At 41.2% G+C, this 18982-nt stretch overlaps 1 protein-coding gene across 1 annotated transcript in view; it reads right to left on the bottom strand.

Moving 5' to 3' along the window:
* The window catches only part of suclg1 (succinate-CoA ligase GDP/ADP-forming subunit alph), a 53014-nt gene that overhangs the window by 33506 nt on the left and 526 nt on the right, over positions 1–18982 (bottom strand). Inside the window, exons 2-7 of the mRNA XM_056280617.1 lie at positions 16851–16951; positions 14804–14920; positions 13345–13557; positions 5227–5284; positions 4096–4179; positions 2565–2716 (exon numbers count right to left, since the gene is read on the bottom strand). Of these exons, the coding sequence (XP_056136592.1) occupies positions 2565–2716; positions 4096–4179; positions 5227–5284; positions 13345–13557; positions 14804–14920; positions 16851–16951 (725 nt within the window). The remainder of the gene's footprint in view (positions 1–2564; positions 2717–4095; positions 4180–5226; positions 5285–13344; positions 13558–14803; positions 14921–16850; positions 16952–18982) is intronic.

Genomic DNA, 18982 nt, shown 5'->3' with positions numbered 1-18982 from the left:
AAAGAAACGTTTCAAGGATAATATCAAGACCAATCTGAAGAAATTCAACATCACATCGAACAACTAGGAACCCATTGGACTGGATAGGTGTTCCTGGGAGAAATCTGTGCGGCTTGGCCTCTACAGCCATCTGAAGACCCACAAGCAGACAACTCAATGGAGAGGACAGTTATACTCACTTCGAGTGACCGCCGATGGTGGGTGTGTGTGTGTCCGTGTGTGTGCGTACACATCTGTATGGTAGCACTTATTTCTTGTACAGTTGCTTATATTATAGGCACATATAACCAAATAAATAAAATAAAAACCATTGTTTTTATTTGATTGTGTTGATGTTTTTTGAGTTTTTAATTGTTGTATGGTATGTTTAACGTATGTTGGTGTATGCATCATTGATTCAGTTTCTGCATTTTACTCATGCTTATATTCTTGTATTTATATTGTCTGTTATCTATATTCTCATTTTTATGCCTATATTTTATATTTTGTCTTTTAATGTATAACATATTGAGCTTACTTGTAATAGAATGTACTATATAAAGAAAATTGCCAGGAGGCCATCATGTAAGTCTTCAAACCCCGGTCTCCCCAGACAACAATGTTACTTTTCAGTCAATTACAAGAGCTTAGTTAAGATCAATACTTACTGTTTGACTAAATGTCAAGGAGATGAAATGATAAAATTTCAAAAAACAGTCATGGTAGCTTGAGTGCCAAAGTTTCTTTAAATACATGAATGGTTAGTCTTTCTGTATGAATGTTGCATGAAAGGCTAACCTCAGGAAAAAAGAAGAAAAAAAAACAACTAAAAACTAAGGTGAAAAAGGTAGAAAGACCACAAAAGCAAATTGAAGACCTTTGACGCAGGTGACATTTGAGACTGTTGTCAAAGCTTTCCAGACACTGATGCAAAGTATAAATGTTGAAATTCACCTAAAACATAAACCCTCTCAATACAACCTGCTGAATAGCCCAAAACTTTTTTTTTTGTTGCATTTTTATGCCTATGGATACCCCCCACCACCACCACCAACGCCAACGCCAATTTGTCTCAAGACATCAAATTGTAGCGAGACTGATACTTAATATTTAGGGAAGGAAATTCACCACTAGGTATAATTTCTCAATACGGAATGTATTTTAATATTCTATTAATATTTTATGTTAAAACATAAAATACAATATATTTCAAAATGTATTTCCACATGCATTAAACAACCTGTCCAGTGCGGAGAGATTTTTCCAAGTTAATTTAATAATTTGCATGGGACAGGCATGGGTGCCAAGTCCATGAATACTGGGATGGCATCCAGCGCTTTACCTGTGCCCCCATCCATAGGGTTAGTGGTTGTGTCAGGAAGGGCATCCGACGTAAAATTTTGCCAAATCATTATGCGGATTGACAAGACCGCCATCGGTGCTGTGCCCTCACAGGGTACCGATGGAAACTATCAAATCCGCTGTGGCAACCCCTGGGAAACAGGGAACAAGCCGAAAGAAGAATTTAATAATTTGCTTCTTATTTAAAAACCCCATTTTGCAAATGATGACTGTTGAGTCATTAAGTGATGCATCTAACTGTAAGCCTGCCTAAGATGATGTTAGAGATCAAATATATAACAAATTTATGTCTATGGTAAATCTGCTGCAATAAACAGCCTGAAAGTGTTTTCTTTAACATATGATTCTTCAAAATATGTGTGCCGGTTAAACTTACTCGACCCTTTAAAACAGGTTGAAGCCTACACAAAGCAGGGAATGGTTTTCAACCACAACAAAACTGTTTCCAATAACAACTGAGTTTTCTGAGCACAATTTGTGATGTTCTTCAGCCATTTAAAGTCTAACTAAAACATTTTGTATTGCTCTATGTAATCGATTTTAGAAAATCTGCTGCTCACTCTCACGCTCTACTAGGCTTTTTCATGCATGTCAGTGTTTCATTTGAATGGTCTCCAGCTGTCAACACTGGGTGATTGGGTGTTTGCATTCAATGCACAGAGTGAGAAGAATTATTCTCTTGAGACCTTGTGGGGGATTTGCATGCATTAGGGCAGCCGAGAGCAAATCCATTTCTCAGGTCCACAACACCTCGAACACACAACACGGTACAAAATTAAAGGAGTAAAACCTATCTGGAAATGGCAAATCTTGAGTGTGGGCCTGTCAAGGTGTAGCACATCACTTGATAGTTCTTTATCACACAAATCAACCAACCCTGTGCTCGAAGACAACACTGCTCACCCGTTTCATGGGCGTGCACCGCCCTAATCTGGAAGACATTCTTTTGATCACCCTTCAGCGCATAACTCTCCCAAAAAAACAAAACAAAGGGGAAAGAGACAGACATACATGCACAGTACGTGCACAGCACTAGTAGATAAAGGAATGTCATCACCAACATGGAAAGAGGTTTAATAGCTGTCTTTTCACTCTCTGTATAACAATTTCTAGCCTTCACTTCTGCTGAGGTTTTTTTTTTAATGAAAAGTTATTTGTGGCAAGGTGATGGGCTGTAACATAAATAGCACATCACGAGGAAAGAGAAGTGTGTGTCCGCTTACAGAGTTATGCTGTTTCAGGAACTCTGCTGAATTCTCCTCAGCATTGCCGCCGATCTCTCCAATCAGAATTATGCCCTCCGTCTTGGGGTCCTGAAGGAACACCTCCAGACAATCAATGAAGTTTGTCCCGTTGAATGGATCACCACCAATACCTGAACAGTACAAAGTAAACACTTGCTGTACCCAATGCAAGAAACTTAGAAGTAACACCTGCACTCATTTAATATCCAGTGGGTGCTTCAGATCATGGGGCAGTCATAAGTCATAAGCATTATGTGGTCATCTGATAATCACAACATAAATACGTGTTAAATTTTGCATGCAATAATGCAAAATTAAACAGTTAAAAAGTTTTTATCAGCTTTTGTCTTTCAAAAACCATTGAAATTGACAACACTTTTTTCAGAGGGGCATTATTTACAAAGTTTTAAAAGATCTGCCACAAGATTCAGTATTTGCTGTTTTCTTTGCACTCAGTGTCTGCTTGGTGAATCCTAGACATGCTTAATTCACCTGTGAACCTAAAGGGGCTTTCACACTTAAATGTGGTGTGCGCTATGGTGACTGCAGCACAACTCATCAGATAGTGCTCACTTGGTGTCAAGAGAGCAAGCAAAATAGGTAGGAGAAACAAGAAATCCTCAAAGGTGTTAGATTTTTTTTAAAAAATTAAAAAAATTATATATATATATATATATATATACACAAAAAAGATGTCATAATCTTTTATATATATATATATATATATATATATATATATATATATATATATATATATATATATATATATATATATATATATATAAAAGATTATGACATGGTGCTGGGTATAACCAGAAACAGTTTAAATTTTTAATGAAGCCTAAATTCTGATCACATTATAGAAGCAACTAAAATGTATTTCCATTTGTCACAGTTCACTGACCTGCACTGTTTTTTTTTTTAAAACAAACCTGGTATTCCCACTGGATTGGAAATATACTTCCAGGTAACTGCTTTCTTCCCAGTGTCAATATAATTTCTAGTCTCCCCCCCCCCCCCCCCCCCCCCAAGTTTGAAAACTTGCAAAATTGTTTATGCCCACAGCAAGCCATGGACAAGGCGTTTGACAGCACAGGGGTGGAGTTTGTGTGTTCGGTGTGAAAGTTCCTTAACAAAAGTTTACTTATTTGACCGTAAGCATGATCTCTCCCATACAAACCCAGAGAGAATGATATTTCAGTGCTAAATGGTTTTGACTCCTGGTTACTCAGTATTAGAAGTATCTGATATATTTTTGCTCAAGTTTTTATATCACTTTACAGAGAAGCAAACTAAACATTAAATATTCAGCTGGTTCGCACAATAATAACTGCAAAGAAAAATTCAATGCATTTAATAAGGCACAATAACTATTGGCTGATACCACAAGAGAGAGTAACATTTCAGCACATCCCTAACATATAAACTGTTTTTAAACTGTTCAATCAATAATAAGGTTGATCAATAAGGTATAATTTTCATTAACAACAGACACAGATAATTGGCTTACCTATGCAGAGTGATTGGCCGAGACCAACTTGTGTAGTTTGGTGCACAGCTTCATATGTCAAGGTACCCGATCTGGACACAATACCTGAACATGAATCAAATCATTAATCACATAATGAGAGAGAGTTACACTGGCTATCAAAATACGTATGTCTCTATTCAAGTACTGTTTTACAACATACAAAAGTGGAAGGAGGGAAGAAATTGTTGGCATTTCAAAAGAACTGACAGAATCAGCTAAAGAGGTATTGTTGAGCTTTTGACTTCATTGTTCCAACAGTGCGACTGCAAATGGAAAAAGTAATGTTGTTTCTTTTCTGCTCAGTTCATTTTACCATCTAAGAGACTGTCTGAAAAGGATCATGGGCTTGCAGTAGCACAGAATCTTATCAAAATATCTAAGATCTTTCCAGAGTTTGGATACTTTCCATTTCATCACACACTTAGGCTATTTTGAAAGTCGGGACACATTTTAAGAGCCTTGAGCCGACAGTTTGGGTTCTGTTTATAAACACACAGATGTCAATCAAGGAGTACTCTATTCTGATCTGTGGCAACAGATCACTTGACAACTGAAAAGAGATTCTTATGTTCTCAACTTGAAGCTAGAATTCTTAAGATTTACATGAAAACAAATGTCATTTATGATCAATTAAGGACATTAGCTAAGCCAGAAATATAAATGATCATGAAAGCTTTTGTAGTTGCTCATTGTATGTTCATAGGGAAATTATACAGAACAGAGCATTCTGTGTTTGCCATGGCAGCCAAATGCAGGAATGCAAGAATATCGCAGGTATTAGTGAGTCATTAGAGGAAGTTATATTGTCTAATAAGCTGATATGGCAGAACAAACTGGTCGAGTATGTTTATAACAAATACCACACCATCAATATCTAAAACTCACCTTCTACTATGTTTTTTTACAGTAGCAGGGAAGGTGCTGACACAACAGCACTGGCAACTCTGATTATAAATGGATCTCCAGGATTTGAAGCAATAAGACAGACTATTACCAGTTTTATGGTAGGTGTCAGCAAGTTAAACTAAAACAACGATGCTCAGGATTGTAGCTTTTTTGTGATTTCAGTGGAGTTCACAAATGAAAATGAAAAATGTTAAGTAGTCATACCAATCCGTCCTTTCTTGTGGATGTGGCCTGGCATAATCCCGATCTTGCATTCCCCAGGCTGCAAATGAAACAATTCAGTATTTAATGGAAAAGGGTGCAAAACTCAAGTACACACTTTTTTGACTTTACTCCTGAGCTACACATCTCTGGGAAATGTTAAACTTTCAAAAAGAAGTGTTAATATTTAAAGGCAACTAATTGTAGGTTAAGGCAAAAAGATGAGTTTTAAGTTTCGATTTAAAGGACTCAACAGACTGATTGATTGTCTGATTGCAGCAGGCAGGTTATTCCACAAGAACAGGGCCTGGCCGGGAAAGGCCCTGCCACCAGATGACTTCTTTTTAATTTTGGGTACACACAGGAGCCCTGTATTTTGAGAGCAGAGCGCTTGAGATGGAATGTATGGTTTAAGGAGATCAGACAGGTAAGATAGGGCAAGCCTATTTAGGATTTTATAAGTCAGAAGAAGCACCTTGAAGTCTTATCCAACGTGGACAAGAAGCCAATGAAGGGAGGCAAGAATTGGTGTAATATGGTCAAATGTTCTAGTTTTAGTTAGGATTCTAGCTGCAGCATTCTGAACCATCTGAAACTTTTAGTACAAGCATGTGGCAGACCTGAAAATAGAACATTATAGTAATCCAGTCTGGATGAAACAAATGCATGTATTAGAGTCGCCGCGTCAGCCATGGACAGGAAAGACCAAATTTTAGCTATGTTACGTCAGTAAAAAAAGGACGTATTGGTGATTTCTTTAATGTGCTTATCAAAAGAAAAGGCTGGGAGCAAACGTAACACCAAGATTTTTGGCTTCCACACTTTGTAAAATCACAGAGTTGTCGATTGTTATCATTACTTGATCAAATTGGTATCTGTGTCTAGCAGGGCCAATGACCAGCATCTCAGTTTTATCTGAATTTATAAGGCAAAAGTTTACATCCAATTTTTTATAGCCAAGCAGGCCTCTAAATTAGTCATTTGAGTATGATCATCAGCCCTTATAGACAGATACAGCCGAGTATCATCAGCATAGCAATGGTAATTTATTCCATGACTAATTTAGCCAAGAGGAGAAATATAAAGAGAGAAAAGTAGAGGGCCAAGAACTGAGCCCTGAGGTATGACATATTTAACACCTAAGAATTTTGATGTAATATTATTATACCAGACACACAATGTGTTCTTCCAGATAAGTAGGACTTAAGTCAAGACACAGCTAAACCAGACACACCAAATTACAGTTTAATCTGTCAAATGGCATACAGTGATCAATGGTGTCAAAAGCTGTACTGAAGTCCAGTAGTAGAAGCACAGAAGTGGAATCAGAGTCCATAGCTAGTAGAAGATCGTTCACCACACTGGTCAGGGCAGTTTCATCGGAGTAACAGGCCCTGAAAACCAATTGAAAAGGGTCACATAGATAGTTTTTGACACAATCACTGGCCGGAGGATCAGCAGCCAACAGGTGACATTTCCCTATCAGCCTGCAGTCAGCCATTATGAGTGGCACCTGTGTACTGGTTGGCCTGTTATTGGGTGCACCTGTCATGGTCTGTGATCTGGGCTCTCCCATCTTGATTGCTTTGGTTCGCCTGCGCCCAGTCTCCGTGATTGGCCTGTGATTAGGTGCACCTGTGTTGGGGACTATTTGACCGGGTGCTTTGCAGACATACGTCGTCGAGTCTTGGAGAAGCTTCACGTCGGCCTGCGGAAGCCCGTGTCTCCTGAACCCTCGTCTGCCTCCTCTGTCTGAGAGTGTTTCCTTAGTTTAGTATTTTATGTCTATTCTTGTTTGCATTTTTACCTGCCCTGTTTGGCAGTGTTTTTTTGGCACTTGGAGGGGGCCATTAACGTGACAGCTCTCGATGGCCACCCTCTGGGGTCCGGAAAGGTCTGTCTTTGCACCATCCCTGTCACATTGGTCCTGGAGGGGAGTCACCGGGAGGAGATCTCCTGGCACCTCGTCGACTCACCCGCCTATCCTCTGGTGCTGGGGTGACTGGCCTCCCTTGGCTATGTGTGTGTATGTGTGTGTGTGTGTGTCCTTGGCTGGCCTTACACAACCCACAGCTGGATTGGACCGCAGGTCGGCTGGAGGGGTGGGGACCTCTCTGCCAGTTTTCCTGCCTCAAGGATCCTCAGGAGACACCCCAGCGCGCAGTGGAGACCAAGCCCGCTGACCTAGCGAATGTTCCCCCTGAGTATGCTGACCTCCGGGAGGTGTTCAGCAAAAAGCGGGCAACCGTCCTTCCTCCACAATGCTCCTATGACTGCGCTATTGAGCTCCATGCCGGAACCCTCGTCTGCCTCCTCTTTCTGAGAGTGTTTCCTTAGTTTAGTATTTTGTCTATTCTTGTTTGCATTTTTGCCTGCCCTGTTTGGCAGTGGTTTTTTGGTTTTTGTGTGTTTGCTGAAGTCCAGTAAAGCGACTTAATACTCACCAACTACCTCTGCCTCTTCTCTGCAATTGGGTCCAAACACACTGTATTACATTTTTCTTCTATATGGGTCAAAAGTTGTTAATACACAACCTGCTCTAGTACTTTAGAAAAGAATGGAAGATTAGAAACGGGTCGATAAGAGACCCTGGATCGAGGTGCGGGTTTTTTAAGTAGAGGTTTAACCACAGCTGTCTTAAAACTGCCAGGAACAGCGCCAGTAGTAAGTGATACATTAACAATGTCTAGATTTGTAGGTCCCAAGAAATGTCAGAGGTCTTTAAAAAGTTTTGCTGGTAAAGGTTCAAGTAGGCAAGTTGGTTTAGAAGCCGACATGAACTTAGTCAAAGTATCAAAAGAGACAGTACCTGTTATTACAGCTTTTGAGATAATCAGTGACTCATGTATAGATGTGAATTTGATAAGACAGGATCTGCAGGAGTAGCTGGAGTTGAAGAACTAATATTGTTTATGATCTCATCAACCTTATTGCAGAAAAAGTCTAGAAACTCATGGGCCGTGAATGGTGAGCAGCTAATAGACGGCTGCTTTTTAGCAATTTTAGATACAGCGTCAAAGAGAAATCTGGGGTTACGTTTAATATTGATTAAGCAAGAGATACACTGCTTTTGCAGCTAATAAAGAACATTTGTATTTCAATAAATACTTATGCCAAGATAGGTAAAAAAAAAACTTCCAATTTTGATTTTCATCATTTACGTTCCAGTCTCCTGCAGGCCCGCTTAAGAGCACGTGTCTCATTGTTAAACCAGGGTGTTGCCCTCTTTAGTCGCCTAGTTCTGGTAGTGAGAGGTGCAACTGAATCGAGGAGACTACAGAGGGCCACAATTAAGTAACTAGTGAAATTTTCAACAGAGTCAGTCTCTACAGCGAAAGGAGCCAAGACTTCAGGCAGTTGCTAGCCAAATGCAGCTCAAGTGGATGGACCAATGTGGCGAGTGGCAATTACATCTGCGCCGACATTAACTGGACAGGCCAATAATGCTTCAAATTTGATGAGAAAATGATCTGATACAGCAGATGTGATTGGCAAGACATTCAGATCAGAAACAGCTATCCCTTTAGATAAAACCAAATCAAGGCTGTTACCACTACAATGAGTCAACTCTTGAACAAACTGAGCGCACACAAAAGTATCAACAAGCGCCAGAAAGGGTTTATTTACTTAGAGGATCAGCAGCCTTATTCAGATGAATATTGAAATCACCAAGAATTAGAATCTTGTCAGAACAAGTAACAAGACCTAATACAAATTCACCAAATTCTTCAAGAAATAGTAATAGCCAGGAGGTCTATAGAGTGTCACAATCTGGACTGAGCCGAGTCTATTCATGGTTGAGGGAGATGGACCCAGAACAAGAGCCTCAAAACATTGGAATTTAGACTCAAGTCTAGACGTCAGATTGAAAATAGACATATATTAAGGCAATACCCCAACCTTATTTATTTGCCTGAGCTACATGGGCATAAGGGCATAAGTATAGTTGGATGGGGAAGCTTCATTTAAGGGAAGGAAAACATTTGGTTTCACCCATGCTTCACATAACCCAATCATAATCAATCACCATGTTCAAGAATCAGATCATTTATTAGTCAGGCTTTGGTAGACAATGATCTGATATTTATGAAACCAAAATTAATTATCTTGTGGAATTTATCAGTAGTAGGCAGAACTTGAGCTACCAACAGGTGAAATATTAATTGGTATTGGACACCTTGTATTTTTAGTTGAGAATTTTGATGACCAACGCTTTGGATGATATGTGGTCACACTTTTGATAACATTAAATGTTTGGTTCTGCAGATTATTAGGTACTTTGTTGCACATTTCACCACCACCACCAGTGTTAGGAATAATTATTAGATTATTCAGATTCAGATTCAAACATTTAGGAGAGGAGAGCAGGGAGACAGTCTCAATGTTATAGCCCAAGCTGTCCATCTGATAATCTATACTATGAGACAGTCCCTGACTAAACATATTAGCTAAAGTAGTTGACTCCACATCCGCACTAGATTTAAACCTTGCAGGCTCTCTAATTACCTGCAACCTGCTGAATGATAAGTCCCTCGTATCAAACTAAACGCAGACAGCTATCTATATTGCTAGACAAAAGATGACACAGTCACTGGCCAGAGGATCAGCAGCCAACAGGTGACATTTCCCTATCGGCCTGCAATCAGACAGTATGAGTAGCCCCTGCGTCCTGGTTGGCCTGTGATTAGAGGCACCTGTCATCATCTGTGATCTGGGCTTGCCATCTCCTGATTTTTTTGGGTTATTGTGTGTTTGCTGAAGTCCAGTAAAGCAACTTATTATTTACCAGCTGCCTCTGCCTCTTCTCTACAATTGGGTCCAAACACACTGCGTAACAGCAAGACTCGACCAGACATGGACCCAGCAGAGTTAGAGCAGTTGCGCGTCGCCATTACCGCCCAAGATGCAGCTCTGGGTGAAGAGCACACCAAGCTGCAGTCGCTGAAGGCAAGCGTCTGCTCCATCTCCAGTTTTTTGGGAGAGATCCACCACATGCTTCAGCAGCGGACAGCAGATCACTTCCAGCTGCAGCAGGTTCAGGCTCAACAGCAGCATGATGGCCGCCATCACCAGCCTCACCACCGCTCTCCAGCAGCTACAGCGCCACCTGTGTCAGCAACGCCCACCCCGACCAGTATGGACCCAGCAGAGGGGTCAGAGTACCGGATACAACGTAGGCCGAGCCCGGTGTCTTGGGTGAATGGCCTCCAGCGAGGGGTCATTCAGATGGATAACCAGCAGCCTGCCCCCCGGATCGGTAAACCACCGATCGAGGGGTGGTGCTGAGCTGGCTCCAGCCCAGAACCCATTCTGGGGAACCCGCCTGACCTGGGGAGGTCCCTGGAGTCTCCGCCAGTCCCATGTTCCTCGGCAGCCAGCCGACGTCCTTTCCGACTACCAGTCGCCGGCCTCACCGGCCGACTCCATCTACAGGTCCCTGTTCAACCGGCCACTCCTGCCGACCAGTTGGGCTTGGCAGCTAAGCTGCCCAGTGTCCCCGAGCCTTAGCTGCTCAGCGTTCCCGGGGCACCTCCGAAACCTACTCCACAAGCGGCTGCCACGCCGCCTCCAAGTTCAACTTGTCCCGCGGCTGCCACGTCACCTCCAAAGTCCGTCTCCCCCGTGGCTGCCACGCTGCCTCCGAGGTCCGTTTCCCCCGCAGCTGCCACACCACCTCCGAGGTCCAGCCGCCACGCCACCTGCAGGTTCAGTTTGCCCCGCCACCGCCTGCTGGTTCAGTTTGCCCCGCCACCACCTGCGAGTTCAGTTTGCCCCACGACTATTCCGCCACCACCTGTGAGTTCAGTTCGCCCCGCAGCCCTCCCGCCGCTGCCTGCGAGTTCAGTTCGCCCCGCCGCCACCTGCGAGTTCAGTCTGTCCTGCCACCGCCTCCGAAGTCCAGTCGCCCAGTGGCCCTCCAGCCACTGCAGTACTATCGGCATCGTCCATCTGCCTGTCCGCCGCACATGCTCTACCTCCTGGTCGCCCTCCCAATCGGTCCCAGCCCTCGGGCCACCCGCCTGAGATCCCTGGCCCCATTCGTCCTCCCCCCTGGGCCCCGCTGTCCGTCCTGCTGGGTCCTTTGGTTTAGGGATGTCTGGAATCCATCCCTGGGAGGGGGGTACTGACACGGTCACTGGCCAGAGGAACAGCAGCCAACAGGTGACATTTCCCTATCGGCCTGCAATCAGCCGGTATGAGTGGCACCTGTGTACAGATTAGCCTGTGATTAGGGGCACCTGTCATGGTCTGTGATTTAGGTTCGCCATCTCCTGATTGGTGCTTTGGTTCACCTGCGCCCAGTCTCCTTGATGGGCCAGTGATAAGGTGCACCTGTGCTGGGGACTATTTGACTGGGTCCTTTGCAGACATACGGCGTCGAGTCTTGGAGAGGCTTCGCGTAGGTCTGCGGAAGCCCTGTCTCCTGAACCCTTGTCTGCCTCCTCTGTGTAAGAGAGTGTTTCCTTTGTTTAGTATTTTATATTTATTCTGGTTTGCGTTTTTGGCTGCCCTGTTTGGGTTATTGTGCGTTTGCTGAAATCCAGTAAAGCGACTTGGTACTTACCGGCTGCCTCTTCTCTGCAATTGGGTCCAAACACACTGCGTTACAAAAGAGCGGCACGGTCTGCTTTCAGTGGCCCAAGAAAGAAGGCCAGCTATCAACAAAGCCAAATCTCTGCTGATTACAATAACAAGCCAACCAGCGGGTTCATCAAGGTGAGCCTACTCTACATCTCATCACTACCCCTCATGGGTAAGGAACCATAGACAGTTAATCGATGCCGCCACATCTTTCAGGCAAACTCAAGCGTCCTGACTAGGATGGCTTTTGTCATCTGATTGCTTCATCCTAGCATTATTGGTGCCAACATGAATAACAATGTTGCTGAAAGTAGAGGTGCTGATTGCCTGGGTTCCCCAATTCTCCCTCTGTGATGCCAGCACCCTAAGCTTATACTCTGTCGGAGACTCTAGCCCCTGGTAAACAGTGAACCAAGGCTAGTGAAGCTGATCTGATATTGTGGGTCTCCTGTCACTAGCGTGCTTTGCTTTCCTCTGTCAACAGGAGCGGGAGAAGCACACTGGCCGGTAGGACTACCAACAGGGCTGGTGAGGGCTGAAAACCGGTTTGCAGTGGGGAGAGGTGACTGCAGACCAGGACACACAACCGGTGGCTTGATCTTCTGAGCCTTCCCCCACCGGTAAACAGAGACAAACCCTCCCGCATCTGCCAATGAGGCTGAGCAAGTGCTAACAATAGCATGTCTGCTGTCAGGCCTGGGGCTAAGGCTACCTGGAGTGCCCATCACGTCAAACGTAATCCTAGCTGAAAGAAGCTGTTCTAACTCATGGACACATCTCTCTAGTAAAGACAACCTATCTGTAACTGCGGAACAGTCACCACACACCATCATTTTAACGAGGCTTCTTTGCCTGCAAATGCAATGGAGCTAACTGCTAAGCTAGGCAAAGCTCGAAGCTAGTAACAAATGAGGAACGAGGGGCTGTTTACTAAACACAAGAGTCGTTTGAGAAAGAAAACTAGAGAATTTAGTGATAAGTGAACTAAGCGCAGAAAATAGTTGAACAAATGAAGAGGTTAGGGCAGAACATAGAGAAGCGATAGCAAGAGAATAAATAGTTATCGATCTCCGAAGCCGACTCTCATGAAGGCCGAAACAGCTAGCAGTGACAAGACACTTCGAAAAGTAAAAGAAATGTGGTGTTGTGCATGTGTGTGTGTGTGTGCCTATGCCTATGTAGCCTCCATTACTGAATAAGCATCTCTGTTTACATGTATGTGCTTAGGAGAAAGAGAGCACATGCATGCATTGATATGAATAAAGCATTTTTTTTTTTGGGAGGGTTGGGGGCATTCACTGGACCTTTTCAGGAGCCAAGCCATCTGTGGGCGGGCCTGATCTGTATATTTTGTTTTTCTAACCCTTTAGTCTCAAGTGTCCCCCTTTCTAACCCAGAAAAAAACGCTTCCGTTTTCCATTTTCGCCTCATATTGGCATCAGAGTAAAAAAATGTCACTGCATAAAAATATTAACTCACACATACACACACCATTATTTCCTCTCTCCATTTAAGACATACAAATGTGTCTACTCTTACATTGATCACTCCAGGGCAGTTGGGGCCAATGAGGCGGGTGGTGTTCTGGCGCAGCAGCTTGTGCTTGACCCTCACCATATCCTGCTGGGGGATACCTTCAGTAATACACACCACCAAAGGCATCTCTGCGTCAATGGCCTCAATGATGGCTGCTGCAGCAAATGGGGGGGGTACGTAAATGACAGAAGCAGTAGCCCCTGTGCCCTCCCTCGCCTGGAGCATAAAGCGAAAGCATTAGCAGTGAATCAAAATGAATTCCCCAAAAAAATAGTGCCACCTAATGTTTCCCAAAAGTTTACATTTATAAGACTTCATAGTTTCTTAACACTAGAACGACCAGGATTTCACTCCTACCTAAAACGATCATGGGCGGCCAACATTACCGTCGGTCTTTAAACTCTATATTCTGTCAAGATAAATACCCAATTGAGATATTAATGCACTGCACATGTTAGTATGTCTGTTAGGAAATGACTGACACCAAAATTAAAATTTTAAAAACTATAACACTATTTTTAAACAATTTAAACTTCAGACAGACATGGTTGAACTTGAATAGTAAAATTGAAAAAGTTAAAATATTACCTGAAAAACAAAACGCAAAACACATATTGCTAATCTAACAAATGTAACAAGGCCTATAAAACGTGAAATGTAAAAAAAAAAAGAACTGAAAATAAATATTGAAACAGTCCCAAATGACCATGGGCCGTTTTTAAACTCTATATTCTGTCAAAGTAAATACCCAATTGAGATATCAATGCATTACATATGTTAGTATGTCTGTTAAGCAAACTGACACCAAAATTAACATTTTAACAACTTTAATACTATTTTTCAAACAATTAAAAATGGCGGCTGTCCAATGCCTGTAAATACTGCAACACCTCGGTGGTAGCCTTGTGCATCTGAAACGGCGTCTGTAACCAAACATGTTGGCAATCTCTGCACTGGAGGACACTAGTTTTTTTCTAGGACAGAGCAATGAACTTAGCAAAGGAACTGATGCGACCAACACACATCATAAATATTGACATAATGTGCATGATCACGCGCAGATTACAAGGGGACATTTTGACTGCTCATAGTAATTTTTGGTAGATCTTATCCTAACTTTTTGTTTTTGTGCAGTTGATCTAAAATTCATTTTAATTCAAATATATGCAATTTTAGGAGCATTCCGGGAGTGGCAGGTCTGTACCGTTTTTTTTTTCTCCACAAAGTTATTCAACTTTGAAAATCCAAAATGGTCATAATGACTGTCTTGGTCGTTCTAGTCTTAAGGGCCATTGAATGATAATTTATCTGTGACACTGTACATTTCCACCAATGCTTTACATCCGTTTACCAAAACTCCCTTTTTGCTCGTTCAAACTCAACAAGAGCCAGTTATAGTCTCATCACAGCAGAAACTTCTAGGAGGCATATCCAACAGGTGTAAGACAGGGGACATATTTACCTCTTTGACAGAGTTGAAGACTGGCAATCCAAGGTGCGTCTTGCCCCCTTTGCCGGGAGAAACTCCTCCAACTAACTGGGAGCCATAATCTAAAGACTGCTGACTATGAAAGGTCCCCTGCAAAGAGAGACAAGTTCATGTGATGTGTGTTTGTGTACTGAACCATCAACCTTGAGATATTGCTAGACAAAGAGAGAGACCCCATCATCAAAGATTAATGAGTTGTGAAAAATTTGTACTATAGTGATAGCTACTAGGGGGAGGCAAATACATCAAGAGTTGTTTATTTGGGTGCAAATATTTGCACTGTAAGAGTTACAGCCCATAAAATAAAAAGTTGACCGGTTTTTAGCCATGAATATTCAAACTGCTGCACAAATGTGCATGTATGCATATTTGCAAAGGGTTGACAGGGTACACACATTCAACTAATAACAGTCACAGAACAGAGGAATGACACATACACTGAAAAACAGTGAGCAAAATGTCAGAGGTGCTTGTTGAATCAAAATATTGACGAGAATTAAACTCTTAGTGGGGGATATACACGCAGTGTGCAGGCTCTGTTTTATGTGTAATCCTTGGACTTGGCATGTATCTTGTTCCAGATATGTGTGTTGAATATATACACTATACTTTTGAGCGATAGTGAAATAAAAACATGGGCAAAAAACATGGCCAGCAACAGCACACCAGCAAAAGTGTCTACACTTAAACTACAGTGCTCCTGAAATTCAGGAGGCAAATGTTGATTTGATACATTCTTCATACACTTCTTTATGCTACTGTACCTTGAAGAGGAAAACTAAGTGGATCACTTAAACAACTTGCTGAAGGTATAGACGCATCAGTGTCCTTGATTGATTTTCAGCCAAAGCAGTCATGAGTCATAAGTACAAGTACAAATTAATGACCCTTACGTAAAAATGATATCAGATTGTTAAGTGAAAAAAAGAAACTGAGTCAGCACACTTCCACCCCCAATTTTAACATTTTACAATTTTTATGTACAATGCCTTTGTCCTGTTCTCTGAGCTCCTTTTAACCTGACACTATTCGAGTTAATGTTAGGGTGATAATTTTGAAAAATGGTTTGCTTATCACGTGAGACAGACAAGTCAATGTTCACTCAGGACATCAGTTAAATTTCTTTCTAATTACTCTGCGTGTTCATATATATATATATATATATATATATATATAACAAGCCAAACGCATGAAATGAAAAATGGACAGTAAATCTGAACAATGAACGTTTCTGGCTTTGCTGGAAGCAGTTACCAGTATTTTGTTACCTCCACACAGACAAGAAAATTAATTACCTGCAATCTATCATGCTCTTTTTACACCATACTAAAGGAATTACAGCTGATATCCACCACACAAGGTTACAACCGATTCAAATTGTAAACCAAAACTATGCATGCAAGTAAATGTAAACTTTGGTCTAACTAAAATCCTAAAACTAAAATGAAACTTAACATGATTGCATTAATTATAAAAAACTTGGGCCTAACATTTTCATTTTTAGCTCTTTCAACCACTGGCTCCTGTCCAGCTAACAACATTATAATAAAGGACAGTAAATCTAAATAACTAATAACCCTATCTAAGGAAAATGTCCTATGAGAAATTAATGTTAACCCAATCACTCCATACAGGCCAGGTGAGTAACAATTGTAATATATATATATATATATATATATATATATATATACTATATTCAACTTAAAATCTTGGAAATTAATTTGAAACCATTTATGGAACAGAACAATTTAAGCAAGTACCTTTGGGAAAAACCGGAATAACACAAATGGGAATCAAATTCAAAAATGGAAGCAACATTTTATAGGAATAATGTGGTTTATTATAAGCCCAGCAGCATGCTCTTTCCAATCACAATATACAATTTCAGTTGCACAGAAAAGAATAGAAGAGCACGTTTTCCAAATCAAAAACTACGGCGTCACAGCAAGATTAGAATAAGACATTATGACTAAAACTCAACAAAAACTGTTGTGAAATGTCATCACTCTCCTATACAAACCTGTTTTCCTGTGAACCCCTGACAGATGACCTTGGTGTTCTTGTCAATGTAGAGGTTCTGCCTCGTACCATTATAACAGTGCCTGACTCCACTCTGCTGCACTGAAATTAAAATGACAAAGGGCCCATACAGGGATATTTGGGGTGAAAACTCTCCAAAGATTATGTGATGATTCATTTGAATAAAAATCACTGATCATAAACAGAGCAAAATCTTTTAATCCAGTGGTTTCATCTAGAGGGCTCAAGTGTCCATGCACAGAGATTGCAGTGTCACATAATGATCTATGTAGGGGTGCAAAATATATCAGTCAGCTGGTCAAGCATCCATGTACAGCACTTTGAGGTTTCTCTGAAATGTAAAGTGCATTTACAAATAAAATGTATTATTATTATTATTACAGAGATTGCAGTGTCACATAATGATCTATGTAGGGGTGCAAAATACATCAGACAGTTAATCATTATCAGTCAACAATTGATTAAAAGAATCTGGTACACATATCGGTTCAGATATCAAAATTTTGCCCCATAAGTTGTACTGACGGTAACGCATTAATTATTACCATGTACTAACAGCAACAGCGTTTGATGAAAGATGGGTCGCGCTACAGCCTACAAAGAAATGTCTCAAACGTGGGCTATCTCTGTTTCAATAGGACAATTACTAGTCTGTTTTGAATGGATAAAGTTAATATCCAACTTTATGTGCATTTCTAAATACTTTTAGTGAGGACTGAAGAGACTATATTTCCCCCATAATCACCATTTTACAAGGAAGCTTTCAAGGACTGAAATGTTACACCAAAATAAATGTTACATGCTTTCTCCATTACGTGTAAGTGAGTTGTGTTCATCTCCATAAATGAATGCTAAAAACAGTGGTGTTTAGTAGCAAAGGATAGGTACTAATAAAGCAGCATTTTATTTTATTTTTTTAGACGTCTGCATCTGCACTACGCATCACAGTTACAATAGTTAAACTCCCTTGGTAGAAACTAAAACACACGATGATATTTCAGTGCGACGAAAAATATCACTATAGGGCAAAATGACGATGGGAGTTGCCAGTTATGGGCAAAACAAAAAACAAAAAAAACCCAAAAGTAATATTGTGCATCTTTAGAACTATGGAATGAGGCAGGACACGTGTATTTTCATCACAGATACTACATAGCTTAGAGGTCAAAACCCCCTCCAAATGCGCTATCATTATATTAACCATGTTTTTAATGATAAAAGTAAAGCCCTAGTGGGATTTTTCTTTTTATAATAAACAAAAATTAAATCCAGACAATTTGTTCATTAACCTATCCAAAGAAAGCAGTTGGGTGGTGGACTTTGGCTACAGCTTTTTCCAGTTGTAAGCTGTCTTCATTTCACCAAGGCACAGTTTCAGTCCATTTCTCGGTTGTAGAGCTAACTTCTTCATAAAAAACGATATGAATGTTTCTGTCATACAAGTACATCTAAACAAACTTAACATAAATGAGATGAGATGAATTCCCCTCTCCTAAATGAAGTAATGTGCAAAAATTAGTTATGTAAAAACATTAAGGATATTTTTCAGTGTTTCCAAAATGAGGCCACTCTAGTATGTAACTGCAAACAGAATAGCAGTAAAAGGCTGGAAAAAAGGGGATTTGCGTATCAAAAATCACATCTGAACAAGAAGCACAGAAACTTGACTGAACCACAGCCCTGTCTTTGTTGCATTCCTGTTAAAATATAATTTGACTTGCAGAGAACGGAGTAACAGCCATGCATTATATGGATAAACACAACATAGTGAAATTATTCCATCTTTTTTTTTTTATCCTGGCGGGATAGCCTCGCAAGCTTGACGACAGGTCTCCAGTTTACCGACATCAACAGACAAGGAAAACCCTGCACCCCTGCCTGAAAGACTGAACTTTGGTCTTTCTGTGATTACTAACTCATGAAAGGGCGACAAAGTTCAAGCGTTCCCGTTGATCGCTCAAGAGATAAGTTGACAACCGTGTGTGTTGATGTTACTCCTAAAGGCAAACAGCATGCGACAGGTGGACATATCTACCAAAAACACTAACGACGCAAAGCGATGTGACAAACAATTCAATCTGACTTGACAGCTTGATCGTCATATCTGTTTAC

Source organism: Lampris incognitus, chromosome 5 (genome assembly GCF_029633865.1).
Source record: "Lampris incognitus isolate fLamInc1 chromosome 5, fLamInc1.hap2, whole genome shotgun sequence".
NCBI lineage: Eukaryota > Metazoa > Chordata > Actinopteri > Lampriformes > Lampridae > Lampris > Lampris incognitus.
The sequence above is the reverse complement of the archived record's forward strand: the minus strand, read 5'-3'. Positions and strand labels throughout refer to the sequence as shown.